Genomic DNA, 26,879 nt, shown 5'->3' on the forward strand with positions numbered 1-26,879 from the left:
TGGAGAAGAGCTTTATTGGGAAATCCTGGACATAATAAATAAGGGTTACATCAGGTGATGACAGTGAGGGACTGGGGCCACACTGTGCTCCATGGGGGCTGGAACTGCTTCTGCCCTTCCAAGTAGGACACTTCCCTGCATCCCATCTGCTGCATCCTGCTCCTTCCGCCCAGCAGCAAAGCCGGCCCAAGGGTCGCCTGCCGCCCCTTTTGGGATCGGGGCAGGGAAAAACCTGGCAGAAATGGGGGCAAGGGATTGTTTTGGGGAGCAGCACGGGGCAGAAGGGGTGGGAGGGCAGGGCCATGGGTGCGGCAGAGCCCGGCTGTCACTGTGTCAAGGCCTGGATGATGTCCTTCACCAGCATGGTGCCGATGACCATCTTCTCGCTGTTGATGGTCAGCTGGGCCGTGGAGCCCTCCCGCCGCTCCAGGGTGATGAGCACCAGGCTCCCGCTTGTCACCGTCTTGGCCGCAAACCTGTTGGGTGGTGAACACAGGGCTTCAAGGCAAGCTGTCCCCTGTCACCCTCTGGTCCCATGGGATGCTCTGGTGGGGACAGGCAGGTGCCTGCCACCCACAGCCACTGTCCCATTTGGGTTCATGCAGGCTCCTCATCCTAAAGGAAGCTGTGAGTGTCCCCACTGTGATTTGGGTGGGAATGGAGGAGCGACAGCGCCTGCCTGATCCAGGTGTGGGGGTGCAGCTACCTGTACTCATTGCTGGCACCGCAGGGCACGCGGCCCACGTTGGCAGCCGAGGTCACTTGCTGGACGATGGTGTGGTCACTTCGGCATTTCTCAGGCAGCGTCAGCTTCTCTGTGATCTCGCTCATGCCCATCAGCTTCCCTAGAGCAGGTAACAGAGGCACCTGCCTGTCTCTGGCCACACACCCTGCTGGGCCCTGCTTTGACATGCTCAAAGCAAGCCCCTCCAGCTGCCTGCGTTCAGGTTCCCCATGACATCCTGAGCTGGCTGCTCTGCTTGCTCTTGGTTCAGGATTCAGGGGAGCTGGGAAAATCCTTCATAACCCTTCCTGGGCTCATCCCTATGTGCCTGCCTGGTGGCAGCAGCCACGTCCCTGGGGATGGGCTCCTCTGGACAGTGGCAGCAATGGGGCCAGGTGCTACAGGGCACCAAGCACCCCCTACCCAACACTGCCCCCATCCATGGGGTCAGGGTGGGGATGTGCTGATCCAGAAGCACGGAGGCACAGGGTGTCACTCACCAGACACAGTTCTGGGAGCACCAGGGTGACATGGGCCCTTCACACTTTGTGGAGACCCAACAAGGCCACCCTGACACCAGGGTGGTCACCCCAGCCCACAGGCTGGGGGTGCAGGGGGGGGTGAGGGGAGCAGAGCTAGTCTAGGGGCCAGCTGAGCAGCCACTTACCCTCACCCGGCCGTGCCAGGTGCTCTAGGGCCACAGCGAGGGCGGCAGAGGGGACAAAATTCGGGGTGAGTGTCAGTGGTGGGTGCCCATGCAGCACTCTGTCCCCATCCCTGGCCCCACTCACCCTGCTCCTTCTTGAACTCGTTCTCACTCATGAAGACAGGGGCCATGAGCTCCCCCACGGGTGGCTGGATGGAGACGTAGAACTGGCGCGTGTGGGTGCTGGGGAGACAGGTGGATGAGAGGGGCATGTGCTCAGATTATGTCCCCTCTCCATGTCCTGCTTCCCATCCCTGCCCTGGGCAGGGGTGACCACAGAAACTGTGGCACAAAAGGGCTCAGGAATGGGGGGAACCTGTCAGGCTGGACCTGGAGCTGCTGCTGCCTCCGTGTCCCCTTGCAGAGAGGCATGTGCGTTTCCTGCTGTCCCCCAACCCCCCATGCCCATCTGACCATCTCCTCTTCCCTGGAAGGACTCTGGTGCCTGTCCTGCTGTCCTCCATCCCCTCATGCCCTGCTTCTGCTGTCTCCTGTCCCCTGCTATGTGGAGGGATGTTGATACCTATCCCCTTTCCCCATCTCTGGAGCACCTGATGCCCTGAATCCCTGGGGACACCTGTCCTGCCCTGCCCGGTGCCAGATGCTCACCATAGCTGGAAGTTTGCCGCCTGGGTGGAGTCACAGAAGTCGATGCCCATCACCACGGTGGCTGTGTCCCCGGGCGCCAGGTGCTCTGGAACCACAGGGCTGCCACTACATCCCACATTCCCACCCAACCCCTGTCCCCACTCTCCCACAGCATCACAGCCGTGCCGTGCCATGCCGTACCGATCTCAGGGAACTCCTGTATCCGCATGCCGGATAGTGGCTTGGGTTCGTTGACCCGCAGGTTCTTCACCTCAGTGTCGGTGTTGTTGGAGATCTGGATCTGCACGGCCACCATGTGGGGGTCTCCCGGGAAGGGCCGGCGGCTGAAGCAGTACTCCACCGCCAGCCCCTCGCCTGCCATGCGGTGCAGCAGCTCGTAGGTCTTCACCGCACTGAACGCCGGGCTCAGCAGCTGCACCAGGCGACAGCGGGGGCTGCTGAGGGCTCCCTGCAACCCCTGCAGCTGGCAGAGGGCCCAGGAGCCCCCACAGGTGACAGGAGGCCTGGGACCTCCCCAGGGAGGGCATGGGGGACACTTACAGTGGGTGTCAGGGAGGTGTCGGTGAGAGTGAGGCCCTCCAGGTCGGTCACCAGGCTGGTGGAGATGATGCTGCTGGAGGGCATGGGCTGGGGAGGAGGCGGAGTGACTGCAAGGTAGGGAAGGGGGTGGAGAGGGTTAACAGAGCTCACAGCCCCATGGCTGTGAGCATAGCCCCATGGGGACACCCACACAGGGACAGTTCTAGTGGCTCAGCTCCATGGGGACAATAGCATGGGGACAGGCCCAATGCCACAGCTCCATGGGGACAACCACATGGGGACAGTCATATGAGGACAGAATGGTGGCATAGTGCCATGGGGACAACTCCATGGGGACAGCCTCATGGGGATAGCCCCATGGAGACAGCCATGTGGGGTCAGCCCTGGTGGCACAGTCCCATGGGGAGAGCCACATAAGGACAGCCCAGTGGCACAGCTCCATTGGTGTAGACACAACCCTGCAGGCTGTCCCTGTGCACAGCCACACAGGGACAATCCAATAGGCACAGCCGCCTGTCCCACAGCCATCCTCTGGGCACAAGGACCCCTCACCACACCATCTGTTCTTGTCCCAGCTTTGCAGCTCCCAAAGGACCCACGGAGTCCTGATGGCACTGGGGTGAGTGCTCATGCCTCAGTTTCCCCAGTACCACCATGGCCTTTTGCGTATTCCAGGCAGCCACTCACAGTCATCCAGGTCAAGCAGGGAGATCTCCTTGGAGCTGGCCTTGCTGCTGGGGGGCTGCAGCGGGGCAGAGATAGGAGTTCAATAAGGGGTCCAGGTATCCCTGTGCAGCCCCCATCCCAGCCCACCCCAGCCCTCACCGCTTTCCTCTGCTTGGCCTCTGCCTCGGAGCCCGAGTCGGAGCCAGAGGAGCTGCTCTCAGAGGTGCTGGCCTCTGATGAGGTTTCGGCATGGCCCTTCCTCCCCTGCGAGGCCTTCTTCTTGGCCTTCTTTGCCCCTTCCTCCTCCTCCTCTTCCTCGCTGGGGCTGCAGGGAAAGCCCAGCTCAGGGGGTTGGAGTGGGGGTTTCACTGGGAGCATCCCCCTGCCTTCCCAGGGCATACCTGCCTGCAGTCCCCAAGACTGCCTTATGGGAACCTTCCTTGTCCTTCCTCTTTGGCCTCTTCTCCTCCTCCTCCTCCTCCTTGTCCTCTGACTGCTCTCCACTGTCATCCTCCTCCTCCTCCTCATCCTCCTCCTCGCTGCCAGAGCTGGAGCTGCCAGAGCTGCTGCTGCTGCCATTCTCTTCGCTGCCGGACTCGGGCTCTGTGGGGGCACAGCTCAGCCCTGCTGCTGTGTCCCCCCACATTCCTCCACCTCCCACTTCATCCCACTACATCCTCCATCCTCCCACTGCATCCCCACACCTGCTGCTGCCTCTCCACTGCATCCTCCCACTGCATTCCTGCATAGTCCCACTGCCCACCACTGCCTCCCTCCACATCTCCTGCCATGTCTCTCCCATGATGAGGTGTCTCCACTGTCATGTCCCCTGTCCAATGCCCCACCATTGTGGCACCTGCCTGATGGCCACAGTGACCACTGCCCAATATCTCATGCCCTCAGGTCCTCACCACTGTCTGCCGACTCTGTGGGCCCTGACTCGCCCTCTGAGTCAGAGTAGAAAGGCTTCTCCACCTTCTCCTTCCTCTTCTCCCGGCTGGTGCACTTGGTCCACTCAGGAACCTGTTGGCACAGGGTTGATGGAGCAGAGCCATCCCCATGACTGGGGGATCCAAACACCCACCCTTGTCCCCCACATCCCCAAGCAGATGTGTGAGCACTAGAGAGGGAACAAGGGCAGGTGAGCAGTACCTAGGCACCTTCTGGGGCTCTTCCAAGACCTTGAGTCAGTGTGCCCACCTTGGCCCCTCCTTCCCCATGCACCCGAGGTGCTCCACACACCTCCACATTCCTCACAGAGGGGTCAGGGGCCTCATCTGGCCAGTCAGGCAGCTCCTGGTAGCCCACAGCCTTAGCGTTGAGCAGATGGGACAGGGAGCCCAGTTGGAAATGGTCCCGATCTACAACGAGGTGAAAGGAGGCAGCTCAGGGAGAGCCATGCAGCATTGTGGTGACAGCTTGTGCCCCATGTCCCAATGCCCTGTGACCAGGGATGGGTACCTTTGAAAGAAGATTCCAAGATGGGAGCCGGTTTTTGGGCCAGGAAGAGTTTCTTGGCATACTTATTGAGGGCCCCGCTCTTCTCAGTGGGCACGATGAGCTGGCGGATGAAGCGAGCCCGGTCGCGGATGTCATAATTCTGGTCGTACTTGGCCAAGTTGAGGACGTACTGGGTCAGCAGCTTGCTCTGCAGCAGAGAACATGCTCAGGGCTGGCCTCTCCCTCCCTGGCAGGGAAACTGAGGCCCACCCTAGGATCACATCCCCGGTACCTGCTTGGAGTTGGTCAGGTAGAGCTTAGCTGCCAGATTGATGACCTGCAGCTTGACAATGTCCTCCTCATTGGTGAAGGACTTGGCCATCTTGCGCAGCACATCAGGTGCGATCTTGGGCACGTGCTCGCAGTACTCACCGATGAGCCACAAGATGCTGGCCCGCGCCATTGGCACCTGTGAAATGCCCCCAGACATGTGGCACTGCTGCCATCCCCTGCTCCTGTGGGTCAGCAACACCCCAACCAACCTGGATGTTGTCAGTGAGCTTGGCCATGTGCTTGATGATCTCGCTGTGCTGGGCCGGCTGCATCTGCAGCAGCTTTTTGATGACCACCACGGATTCGGCCACCACCAGCTCTGCGGGCAGAGACCCAGCCTCAGTTGGGTCCTGCCCTGAGAGCGATGGAGCTCCCATTTCACCCCTGCTGTGTGTACTCACCATCCCTGTTGGAGAGGAGCTGGACCAGGCCATTGAGGCAGGTGTCCCGCACCTTCCCGATGTTGGTGGCACAGCGCCCGATGGCTTGGATGGTGGCTGCCACAAAGTCCTTGTCCATGCTGCGGATGTAGGTCTGCACATGAAGGGCACACATGACATGTCACCCATGTACCAGTGCTGGACATCCCCCCTGGCAGTGGTCACACATTGGGGCCCTTTGGAACCGCTGATGGGGTTGGCATGGCCTCAGCCCACTCCTCCTGGAGGGGTTCTCCTCTGCCCCCTCCATGGTGGTGATTTGGCACCAAGAGCCATGCCAGGGTGGCAGCCTCAGTATGGGCATGGCATACCTGGAACTCTCTCAGGATGGTGGAGATGTTGGTCTCGTTGGCCAGGTTGGTGAGGACCTCCAGCTGTGGAAACGAGGAAGAGATGAACAGCACAGGGGCATGGTGACGGGGCACCATTGATGTTCTCCTGTCCCCGGGGCATGAGGACAGCTGACCCAAAGAAAGGGCTCCATGAAGCCCCAAACCCACTCCTGACAGATGTTTCCAGCTCACCTTGAGGATCTTGATCTGTGTGGGGTCCGTGGAAAGGATGTAGAAACTTTTCAGATAGGGCTCAAACATCCCCTGCACATACAGCCAGAGACATTAGTGTCATCTCTGGGTCAACAGGGCAACTCTTCCCACACCAAGTGTGAGACTCACCCGCCGCTTGATGGACATGGTGGCCACATTCTGTAGCACAACATACTGCACCTCACTGTGGGGACAAAGAGGGGACATGATCGCTGGGGCAAGGGTCGAACACCCTCAGCAAGTCCCTGTGAATATGGGCCAGGACCCACCACCAGCCTGGTGCCACCAAGATGCTGTCACCCCATGTCTGGACTGGACCAGCCCAAAAAGGCCTCCAACCTGATGTCCCTCAAGGGATGGGCTTTTTGGGGGTCTCTCAAAAAGGGTCTTGGAGCTCCCCATGGGTTCCAACAACTGGGGTGGAGGGGCAGGACACCACCACAACCAAGGTGCCACAGACCTGTGACTCCGCAGGAGCCGTACCAGTGCCTTGGCAATGACTCCAACCTCTGCCTTGGGTGCCAGGTGGAAGTAGAGCTGTGCCACGGCCATCACCACCTATGGACACACACCCAAGTGTCACATGGTGGGAATGGGGGGCACCCTGAGGAATGGCCACGTCCCCCAGTCCCACTCTCAGCACTTGGGGATAGCCTGACCCTGAGGACACCCATTTCTGGGTGTCCCTCAAGCATCCCAGTGAGTTCTAGACTGTGGGGACATCATAAGCCCAGCCAGATGGACACCACCAGTGGCCCTGGGGAAGGAGCAGGGTGGGAGTGAGGGTCTCACTGCGGCGTTGCGGCTCTGCAGCAGGGGCTTGGTGTTGCGCAGGAGGAGGCGGTGGTCGGGGTCCATGACGTAGGGCTTGCGCTTGGCCAGCGAGGCTGCCTCTGCCTTGGCGTCCTTGGCGTCCTCCTCCTCAGAGCCATAGAAAGCCTTCTCAGTGTTCTCCTCCAGCAAGGACTCCTGCTGGCAGGTGGGACCCTTTTCATTCCCAAGAACACTCCCCCTTCACCCCACCTCCCTAGGGGCTCCCAGGACATCCCAAGGCTCCCAGGGCATTCTGAACTCACGTTCTGGTTGGGGCTGAGGAACTGGGTGCGGGCGTAGCGGGTCAGCATGTTGATGATGACCACCTGCCCCCACTCCTCCACATCGATGAGCAGGTTGCAGAGCTTGCGGTAGTTCTTGTGGATGAGGTCTATGCGCTCTGGGCAAACCTCCTCGAATGCCATCACCACGCTGCCAGCCACCAGCTGCAGAGGGAAAGCCCAGGGTGACTTACTGGAGTGGTGGGTTCATGAACAAGATGTTGGTTTGGTGGGGATGGTGGCATCTCCATAAGGGTGCTGGTTTGGTGGGCAACCCTTCCTTGCAGGGATGCCAGCTCAGTGGAGTTGGTGAATTCCCATGAGGCTGTTGGCCCAGTAGGGAAGCAGCGATCCCACAAGGATGCATCCCTCTCCAGGTCTGGCTTCATCCCCACAAGGACACTAATTTGGTGGGGACATCTGCATTCCTGTGAGGATGCTGGATCAGTGGGGACAGTGGCATCCTTATGAGGATTCTGTCTTACTAGGGACAGTGACATTCCCCCAAAGATGTTGGCTTGGGAGATGGCTGCATCCCTTCATGGATGCTGGATCAGTGAGGGCAATGGCATCCCATGAGGATGCCAGCCCTGTGGGGATGGCTGCATCCCTGAGATGACACCAATTTGGTGGGAACACCTCCATCCCCATGAGGGCACAAGGCCAGTGATGTTCCCAGATTTAGAGGTGGGGGAGACACAGAATCCTGCTCACTGTGGTTTTGTCGGCCAGCAGCTTCTCGATCACTTCGATGAGCTGGTCCTTCTGGTCTGAGTCAAGGCTGTGAGGGAGAAGCAGGGCAGATGATGCTGGACGAAACTCCTCCCCATCCCTGCCCGTACCAAGCAGCCAAGACCCTTATTGATGTTGCGTACAGGTAAAGATATTATAAAAGAAAGGCCTTATAAAATATGGTTTAGGCCCTATTACTCTAGCTAAGCTAGCAGTTAACCTGTAACTTCCTATGTGAAAAATCACAAGAGTGAAAGCAGTTAGCATAACAAGCTATTCTAGTAAGAAAACTGTTTGCACCTGTAATAAACAAGAAATCTCTCCCATGGGAACCAGTGAACAAAATATGTAAACTAACCAAAAATGGAGAGATGTACACCCTAGCCATTTACTGACTAATAAACTGAGTGTCAGTGTATTGTTAACCAATTAGGTCTAACACAGTGCCTTCTGATATTTCCTATAAATATCAGCTTTGTGACTAAAGAATTGGCTTTTCTGCATGAAGAAACTGAGTCCTGGCTGCTTTATCACAACAACTGGTGCACCTTACATTCAGCAGCTGATCCCCTCCCCGTTACCTGTACAGCTTGGGGATGGCATGGGCGGCTGTCTTGCGCACGTAGGGGGACATGTCGGAGGCGGCCTCCTTGATGGCCAGCATCATGATGGGCACGATGATGGGCACACGGATGCTGGACAGGACCCGCAGGGCACTGGCACGGATCAGCTGGTTGGGGTCCTGTGGGGACATGTGGGAGGCTGCAGTGCAGTTGTGGGAGGCTCAGTGCTCCTCCAGACCTCCCCTGGGTCCTCAGACCAGCCCACCTTGAGTCCTCGCTGGAAGGTGGAGATGGAGAGCAGGGCCAGATCCTGCTGCTCCTCTGCATAGCGCACCAGGTACACGTACACCAGCTTCTTCACCTGCAGGGTGAAGGTGTCACCTCAGAACCCCCAAACTCCAGCCAATCCCCAAAAACAGAGAAAGTGCCAGACCCTGGGATGCTGCCAGGGCCACCCAAGATCTTCCTCACCTCAATGTTCTTGCAGGCAACGTTTTTCACCACAGCTGGGAAGAGATCGGAGGCGTTTTTACCACGGGCAATCATCTAGAGGGAAAAGAAGTGGTGTGACACTGGGCACTTGGGCAGGGGCTGGTACAGCATGAGACAGCTCGGCACCAGCAGTGTCCCCACCAGTGACAACAACACCCACCGCCACAATCCTCTTCATGGCCTCCAGCTTGAGTGAATCCTTGTTGCTGTCGAGCATCTCCTTGAGGTCATCATGCCTGAACCACACCAGGGGGAAAAAAATCCCATTTTCACATTTTTACCTGTTTTTAGTCTTTTTTTTTTCTGCTCCCAGCCTTCCATCAGGCTGGCAATCCAGCCCTTCATCATGAAATATTTATGGGGACAGGAGTTGGGTTACAGCAAGGTGAAAGAGGAACCGGAGGGACTGGCATGGTGCGAGCACCCAGTGCCATCCTCATCCCAGGCACTGGGACAAGAACCCCGTCCCATCCTGGCTGTGGTTGTCACCCTAAACCACAGGTGCCCATCACCAGCTCCATCCCGTCTTGGCTGGGTATCCCTTGTCCCCTCATGGACATAGTGGCATGGATGTGCCAGCACATCCCGATGCAAAGTCCTTCCCTGGTCCCCTCCCTGGACTGGGAAAATGCCACCAGCCTTTTGTAAAGTTGTGACCACTGTCCTCTTTTCTAAGGGACACTGGTCACCCCCTAAACTGAGGGCACCTGCAAGGCTGCATCTGAGGGTGACACCCATGGGACGATGCTCGTCCAGAGCCACCATCACCAGAGGGTCCTGGGGGCGCTCCCTGGGGGAGTCTTACCGCGGCGGTGGCCCGGTGCCAGTGTCCCCTGCAGGCTTGGTGCCGGCGAGTGGCCGCAGCTCATCGGCTCGCAGGGCGCTGTAGCAGGTGGCTTGTCCAGCCTCGGGGGCCAGCACCGGGCTTGTCACCTCCTCGGCCACACCAGCACCCTCTGGTGTTTTCGGCCAGCCAGCCGGCCCCACCGGCAGCTGCCGCAGCAGCTTCTGCACTGGCGGCAAGGACATCATGGCTTTGACAGGCGGTAGTGGCCCTGGGGATGGTGACAGGGCTGTGGCCCCGCTCCTCTGCCCAGCACAGTGGGCTGAAACCTGATGCCGTGGTTGGGGTTGGGTTGCAGCCTAGATCAGGACGCAGCTCCCAGTGGGTGAGGCCAGCTTGGGATGTCACGTCCAAAGTGACATCTGACCTGCAGCTGGGACCTGGGGACATTGCAGGGAGCTCCTTCTCCAGTGCTGAGTGGCTCAGTCCTGGACAGGGAACGCACATCATGGTGGGACACTCTGCCTGGGTGGTAGGGTGGCAGGATGGGGCACCTGTGGGTGTCCGACCTGGGAGGTGGGGGTCACACTTGGTGCATTTGTCTTGTCCCATGTTCCATGGATGCCACAGATGGCTCACAGGACTGGTGACAGACCTAGTGTGGCTCTGGCAAAGAGCAGCATGCAGATTATAGTGACACTGGGTATGGGGGACACTGTGGGTGTGAGGGACACTGCCAGGAGGTCAGGGGTAAGGGGACAGTGCCAGGAGGGCGGTGACATTGCCAGAGTGGGAGGCACTCATGGCAGATCACTGAGGTAACCTGGACAGATGGGGAGACACAGCCAGGGTGTCAGGGCTGGGGGATGCTTCCAGAGTGGGGGACACTGCCAGTGGGGGTCAGGGGACACTGGCAGACATGGGAGCAGGGAGTATTTCCAGGCTGGGAGACATTGCCAAGGGGGGATCAGAGAGGGGGAGACTTGGACAAACTGGGGGACACTGCCAGGGGCCTGTGGGAGGGACAAACACTCTAAGATGGGGACACTGCCAGCGGGTTGTGGATAGAGGGCACTGCCAGACTGGAGGGCACTGCCAGTGGATCAGGACTGGGGGAAATTGTCATACTGGGGGACACAGCCAGGGGTAGGGAGTGTTACACTGCAAGGGACACTACCAAGGGGTCAGGAAAGGGGGGCACACCATGAGATGGGGATACTGCTGGAAGGTCATGGATGGAGGGCACATCCAGAGTGGGGGACAGTGCTAGGGGCTCAGGACTGGCTGGACACTGCCATACTGGGGGACATTGCCAGAGTATCAGGGGGAAGGGGAGACCCAGTGAGATGGGGACACTGCCAGCAGATCACAGATCAGGGACACATCCAGAATGGGGGACACTCTGCAGCATTAGGGAGGAATACAGAGAGAGAGGGGACATTCCCAAACAGGGGACATTGACAAGAGGTCAGGATGGGGTACACATTCAAAGTGGGGGACACTGTCCGGGAATCGGGACAGGAGAGACACTGTCATATGGGGGGATACCACCAGAGGGGCAGGGATGGGGAGACCCTGCTGGACCGGGGGACACAGCCAGGGTAGAGAGCTTGATGCTGGCAGACGGTGATTCAGTGCTTTCCTGCTGGGGCAGCAGGGAGGTGGGGACAGTGCCAGAGTGGGGGACACTGACACGGTAGGGAGGGCCAAGAGACATTCCTGCAGCTCCAGGAGCACAGCCCCCATTCCTCTTCACCCCTGCCCCCCGCAGGAGCCTGTCCCACGGCAGGGTGACATTCCCCAGCATCCCCCCCATGCTGGGAACCTGGATGCGGTGGGGGGGTGTGAGCTCACGAGAGCCACAGGAGCCAGGAGATCCCGTGGTGGGAACACCGTGCCCGGGACGCCCCAGCCCGAGGGTGGGAGGGAGGTTCAAGGGGGATCCCCGCACATCTCCCCCAGCCACACCATCTCCAAAATCCCGCCGCGTTCCCACCCTCTCCGGCCTTTGCAACCTGCAATGACGGTGGCGGCGACGTGACCGCATTCCCTGCCCCTTCCCTGTCCCCGTCCTCATCCTTATCCCTATCCACATCCCCATCCTCATCCCCGTGCCCGTCCCTGTCCCCGTCCCCACGTCGGGGGCCGCTCCAGCCCCGGCTCGGGTACCACATCCCCGCCGAGCACGGCGGCCAAGGCCTCAGCGGCGGCCGCACGGGCCGGCTCGCCCTTGTCCCCTGCGCCCGCATTGTCCCCACCTCTTGTAGTCGGAGGAGAAGATGCCGCCGCTGGCGGGGTCGTGGCCGTACTCGGGCTCGCCCAGGCTGGAGGAGCCGCCCTTCTCCTCGCCGTAGGCCGGGCTGGCGGCCATGGCGGCGGGAGGGATGCGGGATGCGGGATGCGGGGGGGACGCGGGAGGGAACTGATGTCAGCGCGGGCGGGGACGGGCCCGGCCCCCCGGGCAGCCCGGCTGCACCGACCCCCGGCCGCACCGGGAGCCGCGGCGCACGGGCAGCCCGGCTGCCCCACAGGGGTCCCTGCGGCCCCGCACCTGCTCAGGTTTGGGAGCGGGACGCGGGTGACCTTAGGAGAGCAATGCTGGGGACATGGCTGGGATAGAGCGACACTCACTGAGCTCACAGCCGTGCACATAGCCGTCCAGAACCACCAAAATCTATAACTATTGCCATAGACATGATTGTGTATGATTATAATGATATGTATTTAAAATAGATTACATTATAGTAAAGAATGTTATATGTTCGGCTGTTATAATATGTATTATTAAATCCTACTGTATTACGTTTTATTATTATTTTATATGTAATGCTGTGTGCAGTATACATAATATACATTTATTTATACATTACATATAATTTATACACTCTATTACATGCTGCATACTGTATACCATATATTGCATGTTATTTATTATATTACATTATAATATATTACAGATTTCATTAAGTATGCAATACTATATATTTGCCATATTCAATTTCATGTCTATAACATACTATGTTATAGATAATCCATAAACCATTCTACATTCTACAGTTTATATATTATATAATATATGCAATATGTTATATATGCTATATGTTATATTATATAGCAGATTATATGAATTATATTATATAGTATATGGTATTTAATGTGTTACATATTACATATTGTATTATGTATTATCTACTATATGATAAAATTCAATGTTTTATGATCTATATTCCACATGGTAGTATATGTGATGTATGATATCTAAATTATTATATATATTAGGTATGGTATTAATTTATATTTTTCTTCTAGATATTGTAGTTTATGTTTAATATTATTATCAATAACATGATAGGAATGATATACTAGATATATGATCATATATTAACTATACTACAGATGTTAAATATTATTGTAGATCTGACAATGCATATTACGATGTTTCATATATATATTTTATATATTACTATAAACTATATCAGTCATAAGGCATCATTATTTATGTTATTATAGTTGAGATTCTGTTTGCATTTCTTTGATTTTTCCCAGGTACTTTATACTATTGGCAGATATTCCCACTATTGTTTCTCCAGGCAACTGACCAGCCCTGGAGCTGTGTGGATGGGGCAGCACTCACCCCATGCCACAGGAATGGGGCAGCGAGGGAAAATGGCCATGGTTCAGGTAGCAGAATTGAATAAAGCATCAAATTAATGGACTCCAATTAATCTTTAGCACAGAAACACACTCACTGCAGCCCTCCCAGGGCCCCCAGCCCTGCTTGGATCTCAGACCTTCCTGGAGACCCTGCTGCTCTCCCGGAGACCCCAACCCTCAGGAGACACAGAGGAGATTCCCCCTTCTTTCCCCCCCAATAAACAGTGATAAAATCCCACTGGACATTCCCTTCTCCCTGCTGAACTGCCCCAGCTCTTTCAGCTTCCCTTCCTAGGGAAATGCTCCAGAGCCTCGGTGGCCCTCTGTGGTGTCTCTCCAGCGTGTCCCTGTCTCTCTCAGCAGGGAGAGCCCAGCACAGGGCCCGGCACTCTGGGGCTGCCAGCACCACCATGGGTTGGTGGCTCGCTCCCCCTCACTGCAGATACTCTCCACCTCATCAAATGGACCAGTAATGAAGAGGTTGACCAGGACTGGGCACAGAGCTGACCCCTGGGGTACACCCCCAGCCTCCAGCCAGGCCTGATCCAGCCTTTTGGCCCATTTTCAACCCAGTAGCCCATGGAATATCCATTTTTACGCTCAAAATTAAATGCCAGCAGTGGAAGAGGTAGATGATTGTCTCAGGAGGTCATGGGGAGCAAAGAGCAGCCTCTCCCTTCAAGGGGTGTCAAGGTGGGGCATCCCTTGACGGCAGTTTCTGGGAAAAGTGACAAAACAACAAATCAAACAGGGTTGGCACAGGGTTTCCATGCAACTGTTTATTGCCACACAGAAGGATTGGCAAATCACTGGTGCAGTTCTGGTGCCCAGGGGAGGATGCTCCAGGCCGACATATTCCCCAGGAGCACCATTGTGGTGCTGTTTGCAGGGGTCCCAGGATGAGGGAAGAGATGAGAATCTTGAATCCATGTTTCAGAAGGCTGATTTATTATTTTATGATATATATTATATGAAAAGAAAATGATATGTTAAAACTATACTAAAAGAATAGAAGAAAGAATTTCATCAGAAGGCTAGCAAGGGATGAAAAGGAATGATAATAAAATCTTGTGACTGCTCACAGCCTCGACACAGGTGGCTGTCATTGGTCATCAAGTAAAAACAATTTCACATGCTGGGTAAACAATTCTCCAAATCACATTCCAAAGCGGCAAAACATGGAGAAGCTGAAGCTTCTCAGCGTCTCAGGAGAAAAGATCCTGGCAAAAGGATTTTTCATAAAATATGTCTGCGACACACCATCAACTCCATCACTGCAGCGCTGGGGACACCTGGGAAAACAGAAGAGATTTGGTGACACTTGGCTGGAGCAGATGCCAAAGTATCCCAGGTTGGTGACCCCTGATCTGAAGGTGGCACCCACCATGGCACCAGCAAGGTGGCCCAGCCCCAGGAGGGCGAGGGCGAAGTGGATGCAGTTGCAGGTGACGGTGTCGTACTCCAGGGGCTGCTCCATGGCCGCCCGGACCCGGCGCTGCAGCGCGGCCGCGTCCAGCGCGCCCTTCCTGCGCAGCACCCGGGCCCGGCCCCGCGTCCGCAGCAGGTGGCTCTTGCCGTGCTTGGCCACGATGCCCGATGGTGACACCCCTGAGCTGCCTGCAGGGCAAAGAGGACCCTGTATCCCATGTGCCTTCCTTGGAGATGTCCTTCCATGGAGCTGTCCCATGCCATGACAGCTCCCGGGGCTCACCTTCCAGGTGGATGATCTCCCCGTCACCGCAGTAGATGCCAGCGTGGGCGCCCCACCAGCCAGAGCCCCCCGAGGCCAGCGGGAAGAGGAAGAGGTCCCCAGGCTGGGGCTCAGCCACCCCGTTGGGGACAATGCTGAAGTGTTGTCCCAGCAGCCCCTCGCAGAGGAAGAACCCTGCTGTGGTCACTGCCCCAGTCACTGCCTGGGGACCCAGCTGTGTTTCAGGGCCACCGGTGCCCTGGGGACACCAGCAGTGTCACTGACCTGCTGGCTCATCCCACACCATTGGTGGCTTAAGCACAGCTTGGCTCTCAGGTCTCCATGGATGGAAACCCTTTGGGAAGGGGCTGCCTCCTGCCAGTGCTGAGGCACCCATGGGTGCCAAGGAAAAGGCAGGGTGGGCAGGATTTGGCTCAGATGTGCCAGGGGTGAGACGGGCAGTGCAGGGCACAGGGGCAATGCCGGCTCTTACCTGCCTGGAGCTGCTCACCTGTAGGGACAAACACCTTGCATCAGCCCCAGTGGCACCCCTGTCATGGCTCAGCCCAGGCCTGGGCTGCTGCCACCCCCTGCCCGAGCACCTGGCTGGGCATGGGATTCTCATGCCAGCACCCCCAAACCTGCCGTACCCAGGAGCCCAGCCAGTGCCAGGGCTGGAGGAACAGCCAGTCTGGGGCTTGCAGGGCCTGAAGGAGGGAGCTCACCTGTGGGGAGAGAGGGCAGGGCAAGACGGGGACCCGTCCTCTTCTGACCCCCGTCCCCTGCCACTCCCATCTCTGCCAGCACACAGCCCAGCCCAGCCTCCCAGGCCACACTCTCCCTCCCACCGCCCAGAGCCAGCACCAGGCAGGTCCCATCTGTGGGACCCGGGGCCCTGGGTACCATGGCAGAGGGGTGGGATCACCTGGATGCAGGTGTCCTTCCTGCCGGCTCCCCCTTACCTGGGCGAGGAGATTCATCTGCAAGGAGAAAACACAATGTCCAGGAGCTGGGGACAGGCACCCCATACCTGGGGGACTTCTCTGTCCCCACAGTTGTGGTGACCCGTCACCCCTTGGGCTGAAACCCAAGCTGCAGCCTCAGGGCTCGTTCTGTGCCCCGCAGCCTCACCTTGGTCGCTCCAAGGTCCCCTCGGTGCTCTGCGCTCCCCGAGCTGCCGCTGCTCCAAAGGCGCCCGCGGGGCAGGAGCTCCGCCCGGCCCAGCACCGCGGCGGCTCCTGGCAGCGGCACACGGCTCTGCCGTGCCTGGGAATGTGCCCCGACCGGCTGCACCGTGGCACTGTGCCCGTCCTGCAGGGCCAGCCCCAGGGGACAAACCCAGCCTGGTGTGACATTTCATCCACAAACTCCTGGGGTGACCCCAAAGGAGTCAGGAAACAGCCCTGTGGCCACAATGCCTTGCTAACCACTGACCACCAGGCTTATGACAAATCACCTCTTGGTGCCAAAACCCTCTGGTCCTGCGAGGCCATCAGCCTGTACCCAGCCCCATGTCCCAGGGATGGCCACCAGCCTGTCCCCAGCCCTGTCACCTCGGAATGGTGCACGCCCGGGGTCAGCTCCAGGGTCACATTAAACTTTAATCCTGGTGCCAGGGGTCAGTGAAGGCTTTAGCAGGGCTCAGGTGGGTGACTGTCACCCTCTGTCATCGGGCCACCTCCAAAGAATCATTTATCAAGGAGCCTCCAATAAACAAGAGCTAATTACAGGTGAAACCCGAGCCTGGCCTGGACCCAGCTCAGTGCAGGCGGCCACGTTAACCCTTCCCAGCCACCTCTGGTCCCACAGCCACCCTCCTGGAACTTCACGTCATCTTTTGTTGGCCTTGTCCCCTTCTGATCTCCACCATCCTCTCCTGGTCTCTGTTGTCTTGCCCACATGTACCCATCACACCCTTCTCATTCCCTCCTCCCCTCCCAGTCCCCATCATCTCATCTCAGTCCTTATTATCCCCTCATGATCTCCATCACCCTATTGCATCCCACTGCCCTCTCATGATCTCTTCCTGGTCCCCATCATCCTCACATGGTCTCTATTGTCATGTCCCGGTCTCCATCATCCCTTCCTGGTCACTGCTGTCACCTCCCGCTCTTCCCATTTGTCATTGTCTCGGGGTCACTATCTAAACATCCAGGTTCCCATTGTCCCCTCATGATCCTCATTATTGCCTCCCAGTCCTCATCACCTCCTTCTTGTTCCCATCACCCCCTCCTGATCCTTGTTGTCACCTCTTGGTCCCCATCATGTCCCCTCCCTCTCCCATTGGCTCCTTTTGGTCTCCATCATCCCCTCCTGGTCCCCACTGTCATCCCTTGATCCCCAATATCTCCTCCTCATTCCCATCATGTTCTCTTTGTCCCCATTGTCTCCTCCTTGTCCGCACTGTCCTGTCCCATTCCCCACCACTCCATGCCATCACCAACAGAGCAGGACTGCCAGGACAGTGGTGCTTCCCCGGGTCACTCAGTGTCCCCAGCCCAAGCTGTCCCTGCCAGGGTGCATCCACCAGCTCCCCACAGCCAGTGGGATTAGGGTGCCTGGAGCCCAGGGGCTGCTCCTGACCGCAGGTCTCAAGCCCATCGCCAGCATCTTTAGGTAATTAGTAAATTAGTAATTAAACGCTCTCTGCCTGCTGGGGGGAAGGGGGGCAGATCCCAAGGTTTTAGGCTGGGTAATCCCGTGGCATCTGCCCCAGCATCTGTGACCGAGCCGAGTCACGACCCCGCCTCGGGCTTTAACGTTTGCTCCTTCACCCCCACCCGCACCCACAGCCCCTGCAGGCCTCAGGCCTGCTCGTGTCTCACCCAAACAGGCTGGGCTGGGTTGGGCCCCCAGCAGCGCCCAGTTGGGTGCTCATGGAGCCCTCATCCCCGGGAAGAGGACAGGGTGCTGCTCCACAGGGATTCCACCACAGGGACAGCACCCATCAGGGTGTAATGGAGAAACGGGGTGGGAAACCATATTTTTGTAATTATTGGCTTTCCTGGGGGTGCTGATGATTGGCTGGCAGCAGATGGTTGGCCCAGCTAATCCCCCTCCCAAATCCCTGCTCCAGAGCTGGCTTTTACCCAGCGGCAAGGAGGGGATGGGTAAATTAGCCTAACTCAGCTGCACCGCCATGCCGGCCCTCCCCGCTGTCCCTGGTGCTGGCCGCCCGTGTCCCCACGGGTGGGCTGGCACGCCGGGATGCCGCGGTTCCTGCCGCCCCGGGAGTGTTCCACCCTTGGGCGAGAGGTGTGGAGGCACCCAGGGCCGGGCAGGGAGGTGACAGCTTGCTCCTTCTGCATTAGCCCAGCGTCATAATTCTGCCGCGGGAGGAGGAGGTGGCCCCTGCCGCAGATGGTGGCGGTCAGAGATCTGGGTCAGCACGGGGCTGTGGGTGGGACAGGGCACCGTGGGGAAACGGGGCGTCCCAGGGTGGGAGGGGGCTGGGAGGGCTTGGAGCTGTGGTGCAGGCAGGGATGGGGTCATGGTGCAGGCAGGGATGGAGCCATGGTGCAGGCAGGAAGGATGATGGAGCCATACAGTCAGGAAGGGTGATGGAATGTCACTGCATGTGGGAACATGGAGCCATGGTGCAGGCAAGGCTGGTAGAGAGAGTCACAGTGCAGATTGTTAAGATGGAGAAACACTTCAGGCAAAAGGGATGGAAGTAGGTTGTAGGCAGGAGGATGGAGCCATGCTGCAGGCAGTAGGGATGGAGCCATGCCGCAGGCAGGGGGATGGAGCCATGCCGCAGGCAGGGGGATGGAGCCATGCCGCAGGCAGTGGGATGCAGGAACGCCGCAGGCAGGAGGATGGAGCCGCATCAGTTGAGGATGCTGCAGGGGTGATCCCCAGCCCCTGGATCCACTGGAGTCACTGCTGCCAGCCCTCAGCAGGGACCTGCCGCCAGGGCCTGTCCCCTGGGACACCTTCAGGGCACCAACACCCCTGAGCCCCTCTGGAAGGGGCACAGCAGGCCGGGAACCCCTGTCCTCAGCCTGGCCCACGGCTGGGGACAAGCCGGGCCCGTGACGGTGGCCACCCGCCACCCCCCTGAGCGGGGCGGGGGGTTTAGCGGCTAAAGCCCACAAATCCCAAATTGTGCTGCCCTGTCACCGCGAGGGTTTAGCGGTGGTTGCATAACCCCGGGGCCACCTGGCCCCCACCCTCTGCCGTGTCAGCAGCCCCAACATCCGTGGAGGGCCCCGTCCCCGGGAGGGGATGCTGAGGCCCAGCGGGGATCCTACCGAGCATCCCCCCTTCCCTCGCCATCAGGGCCGGTAATTAATTACTTGGGGGCAGGGAAATTACCCCCCTTAATTACCACTTTTCGTTATTCCCCTCTAACCGCCTTAGTGAAGGGCTTATACGCTTACAGGACCTGGTGGGTCCCAAGGGGAGGACGACGCACACGGGGGTCCCCAGCCCCAGCCCCGTGTCCCTCCTGCGCCGCAATCTCGGCCCCGCAGTGCTGGGGGTGGCAGTGACAGGGTGACAGCTCCACGGTGGCCCGCGGCGGCGCGCGGGGGGGTGGCTTGGGTGTCGCGGGGTTTAGGGTTACAGGGCTGGGGCTCAGCACCTTTTTAATTCTTCATCGCGTGGCTGATTGATCCCCCCCGCCCCGCGCAGACACTAAAGATTAAGAGGGTGACAAAGAGGCGGCTGCTTACACAGCGCCCGCCGCTAAGCCGCCTTGAAGAGAGCAAGGCAGGAGCCCCTTTGGCCGCAGAGCTGCCGGAGCACCCAGCGCCTGGCCGGAGCCTCCGCGGGCATCCACAGGGACAGACAGACGGACAGGGATAGGTCGGGAGCGCCGGGTGCGGGATGGCTGCGTCCCCGGCGGGGTCGGTGGTGAGCGCCGGGCTGGATGAGAGTCCCACGGGTAAGAGGCGGCTCCGCTGCACTGGGTGACTCGGGGGGACACGGGATTTTCTCTGGGATGGCCGGGCCCCCACTGTGCTCACTCCCCGAGATGCCTGGAGGTCCTCTTCAGTATCCTCTGGGATACTTGGAATCCCCATAGTGATCAATCACCAGGTTACTTGGGGTCCTCCACTGCAGCTTTTCTCTGAAATGCCTGGGATCATCATGGCCTTCTTCTGGATGCCTTTGGTCTCCCTCGTGGTCCTTCCCTGAGATACCTGGGGGTCCCTATTATGGTTCATCTCCAAGACACTCAGTGTCCTCATCATAATTGTTTGGGATATTTGGGTTCTCCACTGCCAACCTTTTCCAGAATGGCTGGGCTTCTCCTCGTGGTCCTTATCCTGGGTGCCCAGGGTCCCCACCATGGTCTGCTGGGATGCCTGGGGTCTTCAGCTGCCATCCTTCTCCAAGATGCTGAGTTCCCATCATGGTCCTTCCCTAGGCCAGGATGCCTGCAGTGCCTGACCCTCTCCATGGTCCTCATTTGTGTTTGCTCTCCGGGATCCCTGAGGCCCCCAGCTGTGCCCCTGCTCCAGGATCCTGGGGTCCCCTGTAAAAACCCTCTCCTGGATACCCTTGGTCCCTGGCCCTTCACCAGGATCCCCACAGTTCCCTGCTGTGATTCTCTCTGGGGTGTCCCATGTCCCCAGAGCTGTGTCTTCAGGACTCCTCCCATCCCTGATTGCAGCCCTTCCTGGGATTCTTAGTCCCTTTCCTGGGATGCCTGGTGTCCCCATACATAAGAACACCATTTCCTCCATTTTTTAATTTTCAAAATTCCTGTGAGAGCCCGTCCTGCATCGCTCTGTGTGCTGGGCTGTGGGAAGATGCTGAACCCTGCGTGCAGTCCCTGAGGTGTCTGTCCCCATCCATGTCCCTGGGCTGAACCAGCAGAGACAGGAGCCCCCCCATCTCCAGGATGCTGGGAGGCAGCAGGGGCTGGTGGGTGGGACAAGGGATATTGGGATGCCCAGAGTCAACCCAGATGTGACAGTTCCCCTCCCACAGGGCTGAGCCCAGCCCCTGGGAAGGAGCTGAGCCCGGTGCTGCTGTGCAAGGTGTGCGGGGACACCAGCAGTGGGAAGCACTACGGCATCTACGCCTGCAATGGCTGCAGCGGCTTCTTCAAGCGCAGCGTCCGCAGGAAGCTCATCTACAGGTGGGAACAGGGGGTCCCCAGGGGCAGGGAAGGGGGGCACAGAGGGGCAGCCAGGGGGGCAGGGACCCTGCGGATGGACATCCAGGGGGGCGAGAACCAGGGTCCCATGGACAGACACCATAGGGGAAAGGACACCCCACAGGGCAGGGACCCCAGGAATGGCCAGCCAGGGTGTCAGGGATCCAGGGGATGGACACAGTGGGGCAGGAGTGGGGGGAACGGGCACCCACCAGGGAAAGGATGGACACCCTGTGGGACAGGAGCCTTGCAGATGGACACCCAGCAGGACAGGGAGCTTGGGGCAGGCCCCCAGTGGGGTAGGGTACCCTGGGATGGACACTCAGCAGGCCAGGGACCCCAGGGCATGGGCAATGGCTGGGGCAGAGACCCAGGGGGACTTAAAACCACTCAGGGGACAGGCGTGCAGGGGGAGGGGCACCTGTGGAGAGGGATGTACAGAGCCCCCTGATGGGGCCAAAACCCCCATCAAGGCAGAGCATTCACCAGGACAGGGCACCCCCCAGGGACACGGCACCTCTTGGGGACAGGGTACCCACGGTAGTGGGGCACTTGGAGGGTGGAGGGAACCCATGGGGGGAGACATGGTACCTATGGGGGAGGATGCTCCTTGGGGACAGGGGCCACCTCAGGGGCTGCAGCCATATGCCACCTCTCCCCATAGGTGCCAGGCAGGGACAGGGCTGTGCCCAGTGGACAAGGCTCACCGCAACCAGTGCCAGGCCTGCCGGCTCAAGAAGTGCCTGCAGGCTGGCATGAACAAGGATGGTAAGATGGGGGGGACACACAGTGACAAACAGCAGGGGGGACAGTGGGGTGGCCGGTGCTGATGCCGCCTTGTCTGCACAGCCGTGCAGAACGAGCGCCAGCCCCGCAGCACAGCCCAGGTCCAGCTGGACAGCATCCAGCTGGATGCTGAGCTGCCCCCTGAGCACGTGGCCACCACATGTGAGGTCCCCCCATCAACCTGTCCGGCTCCTCGTGGCCCCGGTGCCACTGTCACCCCGGGTCCCCGAGCGCCCACACCGCCCACCAACCATCGCTTCATGGCCAGCCTGATGACAGCTGAGACCTGCGCCAAGCTGGAGCCCGAGGACGGTGGGTGGCTGCCAGTGCAGAGGGGGCTGGGTGGGGGGTGGATGTCCCCACGGTGTGGTGCCAACCATTGTCCTGTTCCACCCCTGCAGCTGATGAGACAGTGGATGTGACGGGCAGCGAGCCGGAGCGGGCGGCGGGCGAGTACCAGGTGGCGCCGTACCCGGCAGCCAGCCCTGAAAACATCTATGAGACCTCAGCACGTCTCCTCTTCATGGCCGTGAAATGGGCCAAGAACCTGCCCGTCTTCTCCAACCTGCCCTTCCGTGACCAGGTGGGGTTGGCAATCTCCATGAGGAATTGGGGATCTGCCTATGGGGCAACAGGAACCCCCAAAAATGTAGCAGCCAGTTGGAGCATATCCACAGCATTCTTAGGGTTCCTCTGCAGATGCTCGTCAGCCCAGCCAGATGTGGTGGCTACAGGTCCTGGAGACTTTGGGGGTGACAGGGGTTTTGGGGTTCCCCCTGCTCTCCCCAGGTGATCCTGCTGGAGGAAGCATGGAGTGAGCTGTTCCTGCTCTGTGCCATCCAGTGGTCCATGCCCCTGGAGAGCTGCCCGCTCCTGGCTGTCCCTGAGCCGGGCCCTGGGAAGCTGCTGCCGGCCACCCTGGACGTGCGGGCGCTGCAGGAGACCCTTGGCCGCTTCAAGGCGCTGGCTGTTGACCCCACAGAATTTGCCTGCATGAAGGCCGTGGTGCTCTTCAAACCAGGTGAGGCCACCCCCAGCAGCCACCACTGGCCATCCCCATGTCCCTCTCCAGCCTGTCACCCCGTTGTCCCTGCAGAGACCCGTGGCCTGAAGGACCCTGAGCAGGTGGAGAACCTGCAGGACCAGTCACAGGTGATGCTGGGCCAGCACAACCGTTCCCACTACCCCGGGCAACCCGTCAGGTACCGCTGTCCCTACCTCCTCACGGGTGACACCAGGGTGGGACACCCACCCATGGCCACTGCTCCATCCCCCAGGTTTGGGAAGCTGCTGCTGCTCCTCCCAGCGCTGCGCTTCATCTCCTCGGAGCGCGTGGAGCTGCTCTTCTTCCGCCGCACCATCGGCAACACCCCCATGGAGAAGCTGCTGTGTGACATGTTCAAGAACTGAACCCCCTTCCTGCTGTCACCTGGCTTGTTTGTCACCCTGCGCTGGCACCCTCTCACCCCCAGCCTGGGGCTCCTCAGCCTGGGCTCTGAAGGTGCCCATGGTCCCGTCTCCGGGGCAATGTCCAGGACTGTGGAATGCTGCAGGCGGCTGGGAGGTGGGAGCACCTTCCCTGGGGGATGTCCCCAAGTGAGTGCCCAGGGCACTGGCACCACCTCACTGGGTCCATCTCCATGGTGTCCCAAATGCTGGAGGAACCCAGGCAGAGGCACCTTGGCACCATGAGGAGCTACTGCCACCCAAGGGGCAGCCTCAGGGTCACCAACCCAGGCATGATCCAACCTGGCGCGACATCAGCCAGGGTGACAACAGCCAAGGGTGGTGCCAGCCCGGCAGTGACACCAGCCCAGGGGTGACACTCGCCATAGGTGGTGACACCTGGGGGTGACACCAGACTGGGACAGCCTCAGGTTGACCCCAGGCCAGGGGTGACCCCAGCCGGGGTGACACGCAGTGACAGAGCCTTGTCCCTGCGTTCCGGGGTCTCCCACTTGTGTCCCCCATTTTATACTCGGAATAAAGAGAGTTTTGCAGCCAGAGTCCCTGTGCCAATGACTTGGGTCCCCTTGGATGGGGGACTGGGGGGACCAGCTGAATGTTAATAACCCAAATAGGAATAAATAAAAATCAATACTCTGAATATAAGTACCTTGAAAATAAATTATTGGAACAGAAATAAACTAAATATAAGTAAAATTAGTATAAAAAATCTGAATTAAATAATCAATATAAGGAATAGAAAAATAGGAATAAAAATAAAATGAAAATAAATTACCTGAAATTATCCGAATATAAAAAAGATAAATATAAATAATATGTTTGGAAATATTAGATTAGAAAGAATCTGAACAAAATAATTTAAATAGAAATGTAATGAAACTAAATAAACTGAAATATTCTGAATAGAAAATAACTGAAAAAAACCTATCTTAATTTAAGTAGATGAATATGAATAATCTGACTGGATAAAATGGGAATTAAATAGTAAAAAACACAAATAAAATGAAATTAAATAATCTTAATAGAAATCAAATGCATGTAAATTATTGGAATATAAATATCTGCTTTGAAGTCTCCTTAAATAGTCTGAATAGAAAGAAAATAAAACTACATAATCTGAAATAATATCAATAGAAATAAATTGAGAATAAACAAACTGCATATTAATAAGAGAACCATAATGAATCTCATTAGAAATCAACCGAATTAAATTATGTGGACAGAATTAAAATGAAATAATCTGAATAGAAATAAATTGAAAATAAATCATCTGAATATGAACAGTCTACCTAAAACTAATCTATAGAAATAATCTGAATAATCCAATAGAAATCTAATAGAAATAATTGGAAATTATCTGAATACAGAAAAATTGAAAAATTGTCTAATTATAAGTAAAATAAAAATTATCTGATTAACATAATTTGTATATAAAAATCTGTATATACATAAATAAAAACAATGTGAATAACAAGTAAAACAGAAATTCTGTGCACATAAATAATGAGGATGTGAACAACCAGCATTAAACGATCCAAAGGGAAGTGATCTGGAGCCCTGGCTCCTCATCCCAGCTCCTCCCTCCACATGACCGGGATTGGGAAAATCCACAACTTCACAACCCCATGGAACAAATGGAACAAGCCCCAGACCCCTGGGACGTGGGCAGGGGGTGGCAGGAACGATGTCCCACTGGGAATTCTTGGCCTTTGCAGAATGACACTTTTATTTGTCCGTTTTTGTCAGTTTGTACAAGGTTCCGAGCGCGGGCGACGCGGGATAATATATCCTCTTACATACACACTCTGTTTAGTTTACAAGCAGCGACTTTATAAATTACTTAGAAAACTTTCCGTGAAAAATAACAATAATTCCCCTCGCAGCCCTCCAGTAGTCAGTACATTCAGCCCTCTGGAAAACCCTCTGGGACCCCAAATCCTGCCAGGGAAGGGCTGGGAAGGAGCGGGGGAGCTGCCGGGGGAAGGGGAGCCTGGAACACGCCACATTGTCCCTCCAGTCCTGCTCACTCCTGCCACAGCTGGATTTCATATATGTATATATTTCTTTCACACGTGTTTTTCTTTATACATAGAACCACAAATATATTATATATATATAAAGAAACATATTTTCTATATATTCTATATATATTCCATAGATTTATCCATGTCAAGAAGTCTATTTTCTTTATATATTTTCCCTACATTCCATACATTTTTATGCATATGAAGAAATAGAGAGAAAATATATTTCTTTATATATACTATATATTTCCTTTATATATTTCTTTACAGAGAAATACACTCTTTTTATAAAGAAATATATAAATATATGTGAAGAAACATATATAAACATACATATTAAACATATATTAAATATATGTTTAAATCATATAACATTAAATATGTTTCTACATAGAGAAGAAATACATAAAAATATATATAAAGTAATAAATATTCTTTATATATAGTACATGTCTCCTTTATATATACTTCCTTATATATAGAAATATGTAAAATATATACATAAGGAAATATATAACTAATTTCCTTTATATACTTCTTTATATATAAATATATAAGCATATATAAAGAAATATGCATTCTTTATATATAGAATATCTTATATATTTATATATAAATATGTACTATATATAAGAAATAGAAAATACACAAATGTATTTAGTCTTAATATTATTTTATGTATTTTTTAATTATACAGAGAATATTTATCCTTTTGTGTGCATATTTTCTTTATATATAGAATATATATATTATTATATATGTTCTTTATATATATAAATATCACTTAAATATATTTTCCTTATATAGAGATTAAATATATATATAAGGAAAATAAATATATCCTGAAAGAAATGAGACACATATACATATATATACACACACACAGAGATATACACATACATAAATACACACACATGTATATGTGTGTATGTATATATGTATGTATATGTATTTATATGTATATATATATGTACATATATATTTGCCCCAGTCAGATCTGACATCCCTGCTCTCATCCCACAGGGATGAGAAACCTGAGGACGAGGCTGGACCCTTCACTCATGCCCAGGATCTCCTCCCCTGGGGCCATTTATTTTAAGGGCAATTCTGGGGTTTTTAGCTCAAGAGGCTCAGAAGGCTGGTTTGGCACCAAGCACTCGGATGCTCCCAGCAATTCCCAGCTCCCAGAGAATTTGGGATGGCTCCCCAGGAGTTTCCACTGTTGTGGTCACCAGCTGCCTACCCAGTGCATCCGTGTCCGTCCCCAAAGCCCTGTTTTCCCCTCTGGGACAGGGAAAATCCCATTTTCCCCCATGGATGGGGGTGATTGACTTGGTCTTGCTCCACTCCCAAGATGCAGCGCCGAGGCCAATGCTGTTCCCACTCTCCCTGCAGCATCCGTCACTTCCCCCGTTGGAAAAAAATTAAAGATAACATGAAAAAAAGTCAAATTTCAAATATCAAATAAAAAAATTACCCCA

The 26,879-nt window shown here is 56.0% G+C and overlaps 2 protein-coding genes across 3 annotated transcripts; one reads left to right on the plus strand and one right to left on the minus strand.

Moving 5' to 3' along the window:
- Positions 1–12,090, minus strand: AP3B2 (adaptor related protein complex 3 subunit beta 2). Of its 2 annotated transcripts, XM_030955576.1 has the most exons (28): positions 11,927–12,090; positions 9,045–9,120; positions 8,864–8,938; positions 8,658–8,753; positions 8,411–8,571; positions 7,812–7,878; positions 7,080–7,262; positions 6,796–6,972; positions 6,464–6,561; positions 6,133–6,187; positions 5,983–6,054; positions 5,770–5,832; positions 5,420–5,552; positions 5,228–5,337; positions 4,978–5,154; positions 4,707–4,893; positions 4,488–4,606; positions 4,157–4,268; positions 3,647–3,848; positions 3,405–3,570; positions 3,267–3,321; positions 2,580–2,686; positions 2,220–2,451; positions 2,040–2,124; positions 1,516–1,613; positions 1,392–1,415; positions 707–845; positions 1–476 (listed from the first exon to the last, which is right to left on the minus strand). In XM_030955576.1, exons 1-28 carry the CDS (start codon positions 12,037–12,039, stop codon positions 326–328), a joined length of 3,333 nt encoding a protein of 1,110 aa, XP_030811436.1. In that variant the 5' UTR covers positions 12,040–12,090; the 3' UTR covers positions 1–325. The 2 variants fall into 2 exon arrangements, with proteins under 2 accessions (XP_030811436.1, XP_030811437.1); XM_030955577.1 differs by lacking the exon at positions 1,392–1,415 and having other exon boundaries at positions 326–476; positions 11,927–12,039.
- A 7,752-nt stretch (positions 12,091–19,842) lies between these two features.
- Positions 19,843–23,342, plus strand: NR2E3 (nuclear receptor subfamily 2 group E member 3). Its single transcript, XM_030955407.1, has 8 exons — positions 19,843–19,900; positions 20,953–21,103; positions 21,786–21,889; positions 21,971–22,219; positions 22,309–22,490; positions 22,697–22,928; positions 23,004–23,109; positions 23,185–23,342. The coding sequence occupies exons 1-8, from the start codon at positions 19,843–19,845 to the stop codon at positions 23,315–23,317; spliced, it is 1,215 nt and encodes a 404-aa protein (XP_030811267.1). The 3' UTR covers positions 23,318–23,342.
- The last annotated feature ends 3,537 nt before the right edge of the window (positions 23,343–26,879 follow it).

Source organism: Camarhynchus parvulus, chromosome 10 (genome assembly GCF_901933205.1).
Source record: "Camarhynchus parvulus chromosome 10, STF_HiC, whole genome shotgun sequence".
NCBI classification, from domain to species: Eukaryota; Metazoa; Chordata; class Aves; order Passeriformes; family Thraupidae; genus Camarhynchus; species Camarhynchus parvulus.

Bases quoted from the DNA above. Each gene is read 5' to 3' on its own strand.
- AP3B2 (XM_030955576.1), bottom strand. From the start codon at position 12,039: ATGGCCGCCAGCCCGGCCTACGGCGAGGAGAAGGGCGGCTCCTCCAGC. The intron at 4,894-4,977 runs GTACCGGGGATG...TCTCTGCTGCAG, and splicing joins ACCTGACCAACTCCAAGCAG to AGCAAGCTGCTGACCCAGTA. The intron at 2,687-3,266 runs GTGAGTGGCTGC...CCTACCTTGCAG, and splicing joins CCTGCTTGACCTGGATGACT to TCACTCCGCCTCCTCCCCAG.
- NR2E3 (XM_030955407.1), top strand. From the start codon at position 19,843: ATGGCTGCGTCCCCGGCGGGGTCGGTGGTGAGCGCCGGGCTGGATGAG. The intron at 19,901-20,952 runs GTAAGAGGCGGC...CCCCTCCCACAG, and splicing joins GCTGGATGAGAGTCCCACGG to GGCTGAGCCCAGCCCCTGGG. The intron at 21,890-21,970 runs GTAAGATGGGGG...TTGTCTGCACAG, and splicing joins GGCTGGCATGAACAAGGATG to CCGTGCAGAACGAGCGCCAG.